The 13,914-nt window shown below is 55.2% G+C and overlaps 1 protein-coding gene across 1 annotated transcript; it reads left to right on the plus strand.

Moving 5' to 3' along the window:
- Positions 1 to 247: 247 nt before the first annotated feature.
- Positions 248 to 9,004, plus strand: ANGPTL4 (angiopoietin like 4). Its single transcript, XM_030966859.1, is given in 8 exon segments — positions 248 to 296; positions 299 to 762; positions 1,055 to 1,165; positions 1,649 to 1,772; positions 6,078 to 6,191; positions 6,273 to 6,368; positions 6,650 to 6,925; positions 7,483 to 9,004. Coding segments are annotated over 8 exon segments (1,416 nt in total). The 3' UTR covers positions 7,665 to 9,004.
- The last annotated feature ends 4,910 nt before the right edge of the window (positions 9,005 to 13,914 follow it).

Here is a 13,914-nt window from a genome sequence, read left to right on the forward strand (position 1 = left end):
GGATGGGAACAGAGATGAGGACTGGTGCAGTCAGGGCTCAGCGACAGGGACCGAGGCTGCCCGGGGTGAGGGCGGACAAGACCGAGAGCGGGCGGTGGATACAGGGCCTGAGCCGCGGCCGCCGGGGAGGGCGAACAAAGCGGCGGGGCCGGTGGGCGGGGAGGGGCCGGTGCGGGGCCCTCCCCGCCACGGGAGCATAAAAGCAGGGCGGCGGCGGCGGTACAGGGAGCGGAGCGGGGCGGGTGCGATGCAGCTCGGCGGCGCGGCGCTGCTGCTGTGCGCGGCGGGGCTGGCCGCGGCCCCGCGCCCGCACCGGGAGCCGGGCCCGAGCGGCGGGCGGCGGCGGGAGCCGGGCGGGAGCGGCGGGTGCAGTTCGCCTCCTGGGACGAGGTGAACGTGCTGGCCCACGGGCTGCTGCAGCTGGGGCACGGCCTGAAGGAGCACGTGGAGCGCACCAAGGGCCAGCTGCGGGAGCTGGGCGGGCGGCTGAGCGCCCACAACAGCTCCCTGGGGCGGCTGCTGCGGCAGGCACGGGAGGCGCAGGAGCGCGGCGAGCGGCTGCGGGGCAGCGTGCGGGAGCTGGAGGGCCGCGGCCGGCAGCTGCTCAACCTCTCCGAGGCGCTGCGGCAGCGGCTGGAGGAGGTGGCGGCTGACAAGGACGCGATCCAGGGCCGGCTGGAGCGGCTGGAGGGCCGGGTCCGCCTGGCGCTGCAGGCGCGGCCGGCCGGGAACCAGAGCGCTCGGGACCTGGGGGCGCTGCAGGTGAGCGCGGGGGGCACCGGGGCGGGGGGAGAGCCGGGTGGAGAGGACTCGATAGGGCCCTGCCACCGGCACCAGCGAGGAACGTTGGTGGGGGGACACACCCCAGACCCGCTAGGGGACACCGGGAACGACTGCGGGAAACACCCGACTGTCCCGGGACATCGGGAGCAGCGGGCGGGGATCAGCGTCAGGAGAGCGGAGGGGTCTGGGGGCACTGGGAGCGCCCTCCCGGGGGTCTCGCACAGCCAGAGCTCCCTGGAGCGATGGGGCTCACCTGGCTCTTCCCCCGCAGTCCCTGATGGATGCTCAGAACCTGCGGATCGAGGAGCTTCTGCAGAAAATCAAGCAGCAGCAGTACAAGCTGGACAAGCAGAACCTGCAGATTAAAAGCCTGCAGAGCAAGGTGAGCCCCTGTCCTGTGCTGCAGCCCCCAGCCTGGCCCTACATGCTGTGGGTACCCTGGTGTGACACCCCTGCCGTGCCAGCCCTGGTGGCTGTGCTGGTGCTCCCTGGCCTTGGGGACTCCAAAGGGGCCCCGGCTCTGGTCCCCGTGCTGCAGGGGATCGTCAGTACGGGAGGGTAGCAGCCTGCACGCTTCCAGAGCGTTTGCATGGAGCAATAGCAGGAACTGGTGGGTGGGAACGGCCTCCCTGGGCTCTGCCTTTGCATTCATCTGCAGAATAAACTAGCTAGCATGGGTGTGAAAACCACAATTGCTCCTGGCTTTGCCAGGACTGGGTATCTCCTGTTCCTCGAGGTTTCTAGGCAAGTTCAGCCACAGCTCTGGCCACAGGGAGTGGCTGGTGTGTGGCTGACCTGCTTCCCTGAGTAATGGAATGGGAAACAAGCTGAGATAAAACCGTTCTGACTTGTGCATTTTTTTTAGGTCAATCTACTAATTCCCCTACACCACAACAAAACACAGCCTCCAAAGTGGAAGATAAACCTGAAGAGCCTCAACCTCACCAACCAGAGTCAGAATGGCAGTGGGGAGCCTGTGCAGACACAGAGTGAGTATCTGCTTGTGCTGCCCTGCTCGTCCGTGCCAGAGCAAACCTGTAGCAGGTGCAACCTTTTGGAAACAAAAGGCTCATTTCTCCTGAGCCAGGATGTGAGATTTGCTTAAAAAGCTGGAGCTTGGGAGTATGGCCAGAGTGAGGGGATCTGGAGCATAGGCAGAATCCTTGTCTTCTGGGCCAGTGTTAGTCCAGCAGGAATTTAAAGATTAAAGAGGCTTTTTGCTGCCTGTGGTTAGGCATGCAGTGGGAAGCAGACAAAGCCTGAGATCGGGTATTTGTCAAAAAGGGCTGGCAGGTGTGGGGTGAGGAGAGGAGGGTCTCAGCTCTTTTGAGTTAACTCTTGTTCACACCAGGCAGGTGAAGTGTCTTTGTCTGTGGGAGGAGGGTAGGGTTTAGGGAGGCCTGGCCTGAGAGCAGAGCTGTGTGCTCGTGTATCTCTCTCCCTTGGCTCATATTCAGAGCTCATGCATGAAACACAAGTGTCTCAGCTTGTACTACCCTTGGCTGAAGGTGCTGAGTTGCAGTGGATGCTCACAGCCCTGGGAAATGTGCGTTGGAGCAGGAGAGTGGATGCTGCCATCTGCAACTCCTGGCTCTGCCTGGAGCATCTTCTGCCCTGGCAGCAGGACTGGAGGGCTCCTGAGAGCAGAGGGCTGCAGAGCAGGTGTCCCCAGCTGTGCCATGTCCTGCAGCCTTCCTGCAGTCAGGAACTGAGGTCCCTGCAGGGGTTGCTGGCCAGGAGCAGCTGCTGTCGTGCTGTGTCAGCCAGATCACAGTGCTGCCTCTGCCTGTGCTGCTGTCTAGGGATCTTCAGCAGGAGTGAAACAGAAACCAGGCAGGATGAGGAGCCATGGGGAATTCCTGCTCAGGGCCTGACTAGCAGGGATGATTATGGTAAAACACATGATAACTTGTCTGTGGAGCCTGGAGCTGTCACTGGTGTGTCTGAAAGCTGGTTGGGCAGAACAAAAGGCTTGTCCACATGGACAAGAAGAGAAGTGGAATGTAGGGCTTCAAACTCTTCCAGGGTGCAGTTCAGTGGGACTGTGCAGGGTCAACCTTACTCAGAGCAGCACTTCTGAGCCAGAAAACTCTCTCAGAACTTCTCTCTCCTGTTTTTTTCCAAGCTCTGCTTTGTGACTTGCCTGCAGTAATGTGTGTCATAGAATACCTTGGGTGGGAAGGGACCTTTAGAAGTTATCTAGTATAACCCTTGATTCCACTCTTGAGTTATGCTGGGAGATGGGCTGGGACCTTTGCTACTTGCTGATGCAGATGTAGGACATTCTGGCTGACACTGGCTGCAGAAGTGTTTGTGATGCATAGTGGAAGGCAGCAGGAGCTACAGCCCCCACGGACGCTGTGTGAGCTCAGCACCTTCCAGTGCTGCTCTGTCCCTGATGGAAAGACCCTGGACACGCCAGTTCTGTCCCACCAGCTGTGAGCTTCCCCTTTCCTTGCCCAATCCCTATGTTGGTATCACTGACAGAAAACAAATTGGCTTCCTTTCGTTATCAAGTCAAGTGAGTTTTTTGGCAAATCTTAAAGCACGCAGGCTGGCCCTGTGCCCTCTGCCCGGGGGGACCTGTGGCTGCTGTCAGAGCCGGGCAGAGCTGGCGAGGCTGTGCCTTTTCTGGCAAATCTTAAAGCACACAGGCTGGCCCTGTGCCTTCAGAGCCGGGCAGAGCCGGCGAGGCTGTGCCAGCAGCTCCCGGCCGTGGTGCAGGCAGAGCCCGGTGCCAGCGCAGCCCTGGGGAGCGGTGATGAACTCCACCAGCAGCCCTTGCAGAAAGACCCTTTTATTTGCATCCAGTGAACACAAGTTTTTTCAGAGCAGAACTGGCGTGGGGCCAAGCATGTGAAAGTTGAAGGCTCGAAGCTGCCTGGAGAGTGAGACGTTTAATAGCTTGCAGAAAGAGGATCATGTCTTTGGGCAGAGCCTGTGCTTGCTGGCAGCCAGCCGAGTAGGGGAAAGGTAGAGCCCTGCTCACGCTCTCCCTGTGGCGCTGAGACTCCAAAATAATGATGGGGCGGGAGAGGGGGAGGCAATGCAGGCAGCTCTAGGCATGCCCTGCCGTCCCTGAGGATGGTGTTTATACCAGGTTAGTGACCTCCCCTGTGTCATGGCTGGAAATCCTGTTGGGTGAACACGGAGCCTGAGGCAGATCCAGCCTTGTTGTGTTGCTTGGCTAAATAAAGGGGGAGGGAAAAGGAAACACAGGAGCAGTCAGGAGGGCTTGTTCTGCTGGTGCCGTCTGGATGTGCAACGTGAACTGGAACTAACAAGCATGTTCCTCAAACAAAAAGATTGAGCAGAGGCTGTTCAAGCATCTGCATCTCGTTCAGCTGCTGGAGAGTCCCTGTGGCACCAGGGGAGCAGGGATTGAGTGCAGCCAGAGCCCAGAAATGAGGAACAGGCAGGGATGGAGTTGACTTGTGCATGCTGGGACCACTAAGCATCTGCCTGGCGCCATCCCACCAATGCTGGGAGATGCAGTGAGAAGAGGAGGTGAGGAGCTTGGCAAGCCCAGCACCTTCCTGCCGTGGCAATGTGAGCAGGGGCCTCTGGCTGTGGCGTTCCTTCCTCTGAGCCTGGTTTGCTTCCCTGCCTTTGCCCTTCCCACCCAGAAGGTGGAGATATTCAGGATGCACTCGGCCCCTGCATTGCTGGGGGGCTCTGTGTGGTTTTGATCCTTGATGCACAATGCCCTCAATCCCTGTGTCATGGGTTCAGGGTAGGGCTGGGGCACAGCTTGTCCTGTGGTGCGCTGATGGTGGCACAAGTCCTGCCCTGCCATTGCCCTGGGGGTGCGCTGGCTGTGGGAGAGGGGCTGCCCCTGCCAAGGAGGGGAAATTTTGTGGGGGGAGAGGAAGGAAAAGAGAGGAATATGTTGGAAATGGGTGAAAGGTGATGGCAGGTGTCATTTTTCTGTCCCCCTGGGTCCCCCCTGACTGTTCCTCCAGCTGGGGCTCTGCTCTTCACCCCAGTGCAGCATCAAGACTCCCAAGCACCCAGTGAGGATGGGATGGGGTGATGCTGTGCAAGGACTGCTTTTACTCTTGGCAGTTCAAAGGCCCTTTTTTCCCCCTTCCATCTGCCCCCAGGGAGTCCCTGGCTGTTGGAGGAAGCCCTTCTCCTTGCTGCTGCTCTGGATTGTGGTGTCAGCCCTGACCGTGGGGCAGCTACTGTGAGGAGACCCCCACAGCCAGCACCCCAGCACAGCCCAGGGCTTGTCTTGAGGTTTCTTGTCTGTCTCAGGGTCGTGCCAGCAGCAGCTGTGAGCCAGGGTAGCCAAAGCTACAACCCATCTGCCCTGGCCTGGGGAGAACAGGGCCCCTTTGTCTGGGGGTGACTGGGGCACCTGTCTGTGCTGACAAAGAGCCCCTTGACTGTGCAGCAGCCTGGGGCTGAAGTCCCTGCACATCCTTCTGTGGCCTTTTGACTCGGGTGTTGTAACAGGTTCCCCCCGCCTCATCTCTCACAAGTGCTGGAGGTGGTGGTTCTTGGATGGACTTTTATCAGAGCTGTTGAAATGGTGCTTTGCTGGCAGCTCTGGGCAAAGTCCCTGTGAGGCAGAAGGAGCAGTGGGAGCCCCTGGGGATGGAGGGGGATGAAGCGGGGTGTGGCTTCACCCTGGGCAATCCACTTCTGCAATGAGCTGGGGCTCCCAGAGTCCACCCCCCTTCCTTGCCTCAGTCAGTGTATCTGGGAAAAAGGGTCACCCCAGCCTGGCGCTGTGCCTGCTGGTGGCAGGCTGCCCAGCAGGATGTCTGTCTGGGGCCACCACAGTTGTTGGGAGAAAGAGGTCATGTGCTGAATGCTCAGCCACCTTCCTGATGTCAGGACTTTGTCTTTCTCTCTGCCTCTGATGCCCCTTGACCCTGCTTCAGCCTTGTGTGGGATGGGGATCCTTGGCCCTGGCATTGCCCCACCCCAAATGGGCCACGCCTGTCTGTGAGTGAAGAGGGACCTGGAAACTCCTCTGTCCCTCCTTGATGGGGAGCCCTGCTCTCCAGCTGAGGTCACTCCAGCCTGGCCCAAAGCCTGGCTTCTGCCTTGGATGAAAGCCCAAGGAGCTCTGTTTGAATAAAAGGGAAGATGTGGGGTCACAGTGGTTAAAGATGCTGAAGTCAGGGGCCGTTGTCCCCAGCACGTGTCCAGAGCTGCAGCCATGCTGTGCACAGCTGGCTGGGCTCGTGGCCAGGGCTGCAAGTGCTGGGGCTGTGCTAGGAGCAACCTGCTGAGGAAGTGGGGCTCATGACCATCTCCTCAGTTGCTGTTTCCTTCCCCTGCAGAGCTCCCAGAGGGTTGCCACCAGCTCTTCCTGGCTGGGCAGCGGAGCAGTGGCATTTTCCAGGTACAGCCCACAGGATCCCAGCCCTTCAAAGTCTACTGCGACATGAGCGCAGGTAAAGCCGTGCAGCGTCCCGAGCACTTGGCAGGGTGGCCTGGTCAATGGCAACCCCCAGTGACTGTTTCCCTTCCCACAGAGGGTGGCTGGACAGTGATCCAGAGGCGCATGGATGGCTCTGTGGACTTTGACCAGCTGTGGGATGCCTACAAGAATGGCTTTGGAGACCTTCATGGTAGGTGGATGATGTTCTCGCTGTGGGATAAGGGAAGCTTAGCAAAAGGTATTCCCTTGCTGGCCTCTGGAGCTCTCTGTGCTGGAGCACAGATGTGGGCTGAAGGGTGGGTGGGACAGTGCTTGCGGAGCAGGGGTCCTTGATCTTCTGGATGTGTCCTGCAGGTGCCAGACAGTGATTCAAACACTGCAGTGTCCTAGGTTTTCCCTGTTGTCTCTGGAGCTTGCTCATATCATGGCATGTTTGTGTCCCTGCAGCCAAAGTCATGAGTCTAATTTCAGGTGACTTCTGGCTGGGCCTGGAGAAGATACATCACCTTGTCCAAGAGGGAAAATACAATCTCCTGATTGAGCTGGAAGACTGGGAGGGGAATTCCCAAGTGGTTCAGTTTGTCTTCAGTCTTGGTGGTGAAAGCACAGCCTACACACTCAACCTGCTGGGGCCTCTGTCTGGAGAGCTGGAAAACGCCATTGGGGAATTCAGGCAGCTGCCCTTTTCCACTCGGGATCGTGACCATGACCTTAAAGCTGACACAAACTGTGCCAAACACCTCTCAGGTCAGTCTGAGGTCTTCTATCCCAGTATGTGCACTTCCCTTTCAGCCCTTCACTGTCGGGTGGTGGTCCAGTGGGACCCAGACCCTGTGGCACTAGACCCCTTTGCTGTTGAGCTGGTCTTGTCCCCTACTTCTCTGGGACAGCTGCTTCTTTGGGAAGAACTGTGCAGGGAACCAAGAGGGAAGGTGAAGCTGAGGGAGGGTTCATGATTCAGGTCTTGGCCCAAGCATCTGTCTTCATAGCAGCTTTGCTGTCTACCACTTTGCATGGAACCTTTTCAAGCAGAGCAGAGGCCCCCCTGCCCTGGCTGCTGAAGGGTTGGAGGGGGTTTTGCACACAAGGAGCAGCAGCCTGGATTTGCAGACGCAGCCTGAAGTCATGTCGGATCTGTGAGAGCTTCCCCAGTGCATGGGACTCCTTGGCTGTACATGAGGCAGTCTTTTAAGATCCTGAAGCTCTAGAAAAATGGGGGAAATAGGGGCATCAGCTGCATTGAACCTAGTTTTTTCTGTCTGGAATTTCTATGAGTTAAAATTGTCCCTTCATTGCCCTTGTAGGTGGCTGGTGGTTCAGCACCTGTGGCCATGCCAACCTCAATGGGAAGTACTTCCGCTCCATCCCACGGCAGAGGCATGAGCGCAAGCAGGGCATCTTCTGGAAGACATGGAAGGGCAGATACTACCCCCTGAAGTCAACCATCATGAAAATCCAACCTGCAGCACTGGAAGCAGAGCCCTAAAGTTCCTACTGGAGACTTTGTCTGTGGAGCATGGACCTGAGCTCCATCACTCGGTGTTTACAGAAAACAACCTCCCCTTCCTTGGTTAGAAGCCTTTTAGAGGCACAACACTGCTCCTCACTAAAACAGCTCCACGTTGCCACAACCTCTGGATGGGAGTTCCCAAACCTGAAGAGGAGCCCCAGGAGGGAGATCCACCTCCAGAGCATGCACAAGGGTTTTCTGACCTGCCATGTGCTGCTGCAGAAGTTCAAATTGTCCGGTGCTTTCTATCCTGTCTTAACATTTCTGTACTGTGTTGATGAGCTGGGCCTGGGGCAGAATGGGCACGGGAAGCGTCTCACTGCTCTGGACCACAGCGCTGGGTATGGAGTCTTGCTATGTCCTGTCTTTCGCTGTTGTTCCCAAATGATGTCCCAGGTACCCCCTGTGAGAGTCCCTGGAGCCTCCTTCCTGTGCAGGGGCCGGGGGCAGTGAGCCTCAGGCAGCTCCATCTGTGCAGCCCCTGCCCCCTGAGGTGCAGGGCTTGGTGGAAAAGCTGAGAAGAGTGACCTGTGCAGAAGGGGGAACCCCAGGGTCACTTGCCTTCCCTTTGAAGACCTGTATTTCTGGCTGTGCTGGAATTTGCTGGGAGGTGGGAAAACTGCTTCCAGCTCTGAGGTTGTTGGGTGAGATCCTGCAGCTGGTTGCCTGAGGGGCCAGGTCCTGGGGAGCTCTGCCTGCCAGTGCTGCTGGGGGTGGTAGGACAAGCAGTGGGACAGCACAGATCCAGAGCAGTGACTGTCCCTGGGTAGCACCAGCCTTGCTGTCACTGTCAGCCCCCAGAAGTAGGGGCTGCCTTCTTCCACCAGACACCTCACACTTCACAGAGTGACTGGACCTGTCCTGCATGCATGTCCCAGTGCTACAAAGCCAGGGGACAGCAGGGTTTCTTTGCAAGAGCCACACTTCATTAGGTGTGTACCATGATGTATAGCATCACCTCTGCCTTTGGGGTGCATGTCCGGGGAGAGGTGGCCAAAACAGGTCCCTGAAAACTTACAGGCCAAGCTGCAGTCTTGGGGCTTCCCAAGCATCCTGCCCTATTGAAGTCATATTGACTACTGTGCTAGAGCTCCTAGCTGCTAAATACTGTACATAGTTGTGTGTAGGATGTTGGACTCGTTGATGAATTCTGTTTCAATTTGTTTTGATATTTAAATGCAGTGTTAATAACAATGTGGTGTAATTTATAAATGTTGATGCTGGAAAGGAAAGCAAGTGTAGTTTGTGTATTTTAAACATTTTTTGTACTAAAATATCTTTTCTGAAGATGTCTTTTAATAAAAACAAGCCTTTAAGTGTCCTGCCTGGATTATTTTCCTGATGGTTTACCTGTGGCAGGTGTGTGGGAGCATTGTGATGAGTCTGCATTTGAAAACTTTATTGGAATTGTGACCTAAGCACTTGACTCCCTTCTGGCCTCCATGTTCAGCTATAGCCTTATGAAGCTCTGAGATAAATTGCTGGTATAGGGCCCAGGAGCAGGTTTTAATCTGCTTGAAGTTTATGGGCTCCTAAATTTCTTTTCTTCCTGGAAATTAGACTGTGGGGCAGCAGCTTTTTAAGTGCTGATGTGTTGGGTTTTCTTATTCCCTGATGACAGACCTTTGAAGGAAGGGGACATTCCTGGGAGGTGGCTGGAAAAACCTGTGCCAACTCTTTGAAAATGAGCAGAGGCTGAAGTCTGGATAATCCAGGCCAGCAAAGTCAGCTGATCAGGGTAAGCCCCACTAAATAGCAGCCTTTTAGCTGCTCATAACACGTCTGTGTAGTCACCTCCAAAAGCATTTATTGTAACTTCTCTGGGGGTGATTATAGATGTGGGAGTGAAATGAGCTGGGGATGGAGCAGGGGTCTTTAAGGTGATCGGGGTAGATTCCAGCGGTGCTCCCAATCCCATCTATATTTCTTCCTCCACCTCCAATATATGAGAGCTGGAGAAAATCCTAGGTGCTTGCTTGCTATGCAAGGAAGGAAGAGGAAAAGCTGCTTGGAAGGAAGAAGAGATGACACTGGTCTAGTCCCCTGAGCAGCTCTATAAATAGCTAATGTACCTAAATGTGGCCCCAGTTCCCACATCTGTCCTGCTTCCCTGGGGGAAATCTCAGGGTTGATGATAGCTCCAAGCACAAATGTGCAAACAGCCCATTATGCCCAGCTCTGTGCTCACTCCTGCATTCAGAAATGCATTTTTAATATTCTCTTTGCTTAATTCAAAATCTGCTTAGTCCTTGAGTGCAGCAGCAGATACCGGAGTGCATGTTTCAGTCTGGATGCTAAAGTGATGAGACCGAGGTGGGATTTATGCATCAAATAGAAGCTGGTGAAGGAGCTCTTCTGCAATGTCAGTTTTTTTGCAGACTTGGGGTTTGCTCCCCAAATCTTTGTGGTGCATTTGATCTACAGGAGCTGCCTGATGGATGGTACCAGCCAGTACCAGACACCATCCAGGGTTTAGTAAATGCCAAATGGGCAAATGCTAAATGCCCTAAATCCTGCCTATCCTAGGAATCACAACTTCTCCTTTTCTGTGTGTCTCGGTCTTGCCTGTTCTGCTGCACAAGTCTCCACATTCCACCAGTGTCAGTGCCACCCATGCCCCAGGGCCATCGGTGCCACACTGGAGCATGTGGCATCCTTGGGCCCCTTCAAGCTCCCTCTGTAGAAGCCAGGTCTGGGTCTGTTTTCATCTAAAACCCTCCACCTCTGCTTTTTAACAACCACTTCAACTGCAGCTCGTGGCAGCATCTCGGAGCTGCCTCAGGGCTCCCTCCAGCGCCAGCCCCGCACGGCGCTGCCCGGGCACAGCTCCTGCAGGACCAGCCCCGAGCACAGCTCCGGAAGGAACGGCTCCGAGCACAGCTCCTGGAGGAACGGCTCCGAGCACAGCTCCTGCTGCTCCTAAACCAGCTCCGAGCACAGCTCCTGCAGGAACAGCCCCGAGCACAGCTCCGGCAGGAACGGCTCCGAGCACAGCTCCGAGCACAGCTCCTCTGCCTAACAGCGAGCATGAACAGCCCGAGCACAGCTCCTGCAGGAACGGCTCCGAGCACAGCTCCGAGCACAGCTCCCGCAGAAACGCTGCTGCTCCCAAACGAGCCGCGCTCCCGCAGGGGACAGGACCTGCTGTGCCACCCGGTACTTCACCACCCCCCAGCAAAACCCCAGTGAGCGCTGGTGTAAGGGCTGCTTCTGAAGGTGGGGATGGTGTAAGACCAAAGGCCACAGGGTCTGGACATGGCGGGATGGGGTTTTTGGGGCCAGCAGCACTGTGGGATAGGCTGGGGCTGTGCTCCAATGGGTGGCACTGGAGCTGGCGTGCCTGCCCCTCAGTGCCGAGCTTGGAGCCGTCAGTAGAAGCAGATTGACCCGGGATTCTCACAAAGCATCATTAGGTCAAGATGAAGTTTTGCATTAGGCACCAACATCTCGAGCCAGCTGTGTTTGTGGCCCCAAAAAGTGAGGATAGGCTCAGCCTGCTGCGCAGAGCTCCCTCTGAACAGTAACAACAGCCATGTGAGACAGCAGAGCCTCAAGCTCTTTTTCATTCTTCAGTGGATACCAAATCGTTATTTGGCAAAAAGGGAAGGTGTTTGTGTGTACACAGAGCTGCACCAGCTTGGAAGGGCAGGCTGAACCCCTGCATCCATGGCACCCAGGTGCTGGAGTGCGTAAGCCAGAGGCATCACCTGAGCCCCCCACCACCAGTGTAGCACCACAGCAGGGGTACAAACCCTAAAAAGACAAAATGGCAAATCCCCACTGAGACCAGAGACCTGCCACACAGCCAAGGAACAGCAAACTGAAAGCAAGAGAAAAGTTCCCCACCCACCAACACTCTCCAGGCACCCCCAGCCCAGCACTCAGCCTCACTAGCCCTAGCAAGGGTCACACTTTCAAAGTCATTCCCGGGCTCCCAATGCCTCAGGGTGCGGGGTGCCAGGAGTCTCCCAGTCCTCCCAGTAGCTTCAGCTCTTCTGCTGGAGCTCAGCAGCACTGAGCACGAATTGAGTTTCTTGGGGATGTGCCAAGCAGAGCTTTGCACCTGCACCTTTACCAGGGACACCTCCCAAGCAGAGTGTTCTGGCGCAGCTCCTTGAGGGTGCTCGTGGACTCCTAGGGCTTCAGATCCCATTTAGAGGGTGGGAAAGGGAAATCCTGGCTCAAACATACCAAGCAGGCGTCTGTGTCTCTGAGACACTGCACCTCTCAGGACAAGCTTCAGCATCTCAGGTTATCATTTTGAGCAAGTTTCTATCATGTTCAAAAAAGAAGCAGATGGCATAGACAGCTCTTCAGGGTGTGGACCCCAGGACAGTTTAACAAAATATTTGGGGCTAGCAGGACCCCCGCTGGCTTTTGAGGAGCACAGGCAGTGCAGGTGGCTCAGTGGGATGCCCAGAGGGGCATTAGACTGGTCAGAAAGGTTTCCTTAATAGTTTGTCGATCCAGGTGGGACCCACTACTTTTGGAGTCTTCCTTCTCCAAGCACCCAAATGGGGCTACCAGGTGAGTTCACCTGCATCTTTGGAGCAGGGAGGAGCCTGAGCACGACTGTTCAAATTCCCTGAGCACATTCAATATAAACGCTAAGGGTGGCCCCTCTGTTGGGGCATCATTTTGTTCAGATTTGGTGACACTCCTGCGATGATTGGAGCCCCACGGGAGGTACACACAGAAGGTGGTAAAGTGTATTCTTTTGAGCGTGTAAAAGGTGGTTCAAGTCCCTCTTAGTGCTTGAAAAGGCGGGACAAGAAGCGCTGACAAGAAGCCGCCCTTGGCCGAGGCTGTGCAGAACAATCCCCGCTGGGCCGGGAGCGCATCCGCGGCCCCGGGCAGCGCCGGGAGCGGCAGCAGCGCGGCGGGGCCGGGGCCGTGTCCGCAGCCCTGCCCGGCCGGTGCTCTGCGGGGACTGAGGGCGCTCGGTGGGCTGGGCTGAGCCGGGCTCGGAGGAAAAAGGCTGAGGGAGAGTGCTTGAAGCATTTTAAAAGACACAGTGGGAACCTAGTAAAAATAGTGCGCTAGAAACAGCATTTAGGTTTGGTGATTCCTTCAAGACATTTTAATCTAAGAGTTGATTAAAAAAAAATTGTGGGCTTCTGGGAAGCTTTTGTTCCAGCTCCCAGGAGAGCTCCCAGGAGGGCACAAACATCCGCAGAGGGAGCTGCTCCCTCGGGGTCACTGTGCACACGGAGCCTCCTCAAAAAGGGAGATTCAGGTAGATCTGCAACCAGAGGTACCTCAGCTTCAAAATGTGTGCTGCTTGTGTCAGTTTTCCTGGAAAACTTAAAATTTTTGTGAATTCAGATTTAGTTGTAACTATTTGAATGGATTGTTGGGGTGTAAACACTGAAATACCACTGAACATGTTCTCCAGGTGTGTGTCAGCTCAAACACCACTTTATTTTTGTATGTATATGAGATTCCCTGTGGACATGCACTTGCTTATAACTTTGCTGTTTTGTATATTTCTAAAAGAACATTTATAAAAGCACATTTTTCTCCATGTTCATTTATATTAGGTGAAGGGATGGTAAACATACCATACAAGTAATATTTGAAGACTTCCCTCAGAATAAGGAGAACTTGTAGCTGTTCTTGAAGATCTGCTGTGTTCTATTCATGAAGGGAGGGCATCACCTATGGCTGGGACTAGTGGCATGTGCAAAGCAGCAGAAAACCTTCTTACACTAATATTATTTTTATTAACTTGGGAAAACTTTCATTTTCTTCCAGGACAGTGGGCAAAAAGTCCTGCTGAACAGGAAACTGGTTCCATTCCAAATGCTTTGTATTTTCCCTTCACTGAGAAGGAAAAGATTTTTGCTACTGAAAAAATAGTTATATATACATATATGTGTGTGTGTGCATGTGTGCACATGAGCATAAAGAAATGGCCACTGGAGTAGTAACATGGGATGTGGGACCCTACCAGACTGGTCACACATTCCTCAGTTCATCTGGATCCAGTTGCAGGGGGAGCACCAGCCTGTCATAAATTGGTGGTGGCAACGGCAACAACATTAGAGAAAAGCCACCCCCTCACCCTGGGACACGCTGCAACAGTCCACGTCCCACATGAGGTGGAGATACTGTTGAAACAGCATCCAACCCCAGCTCCATCACAACCAATCCTCCTACCAGCAGATACTCTTAAAAAGATGCAACACATTGAATCCAGTGAGACGAATGCCTCTACCTGACAGTG

Source organism: Camarhynchus parvulus, chromosome 28 (assembly GCF_901933205.1).
Source record: "Camarhynchus parvulus chromosome 28, STF_HiC, whole genome shotgun sequence".
NCBI classification, from domain to species: domain Eukaryota; kingdom Metazoa; phylum Chordata; class Aves; order Passeriformes; family Thraupidae; genus Camarhynchus; species Camarhynchus parvulus.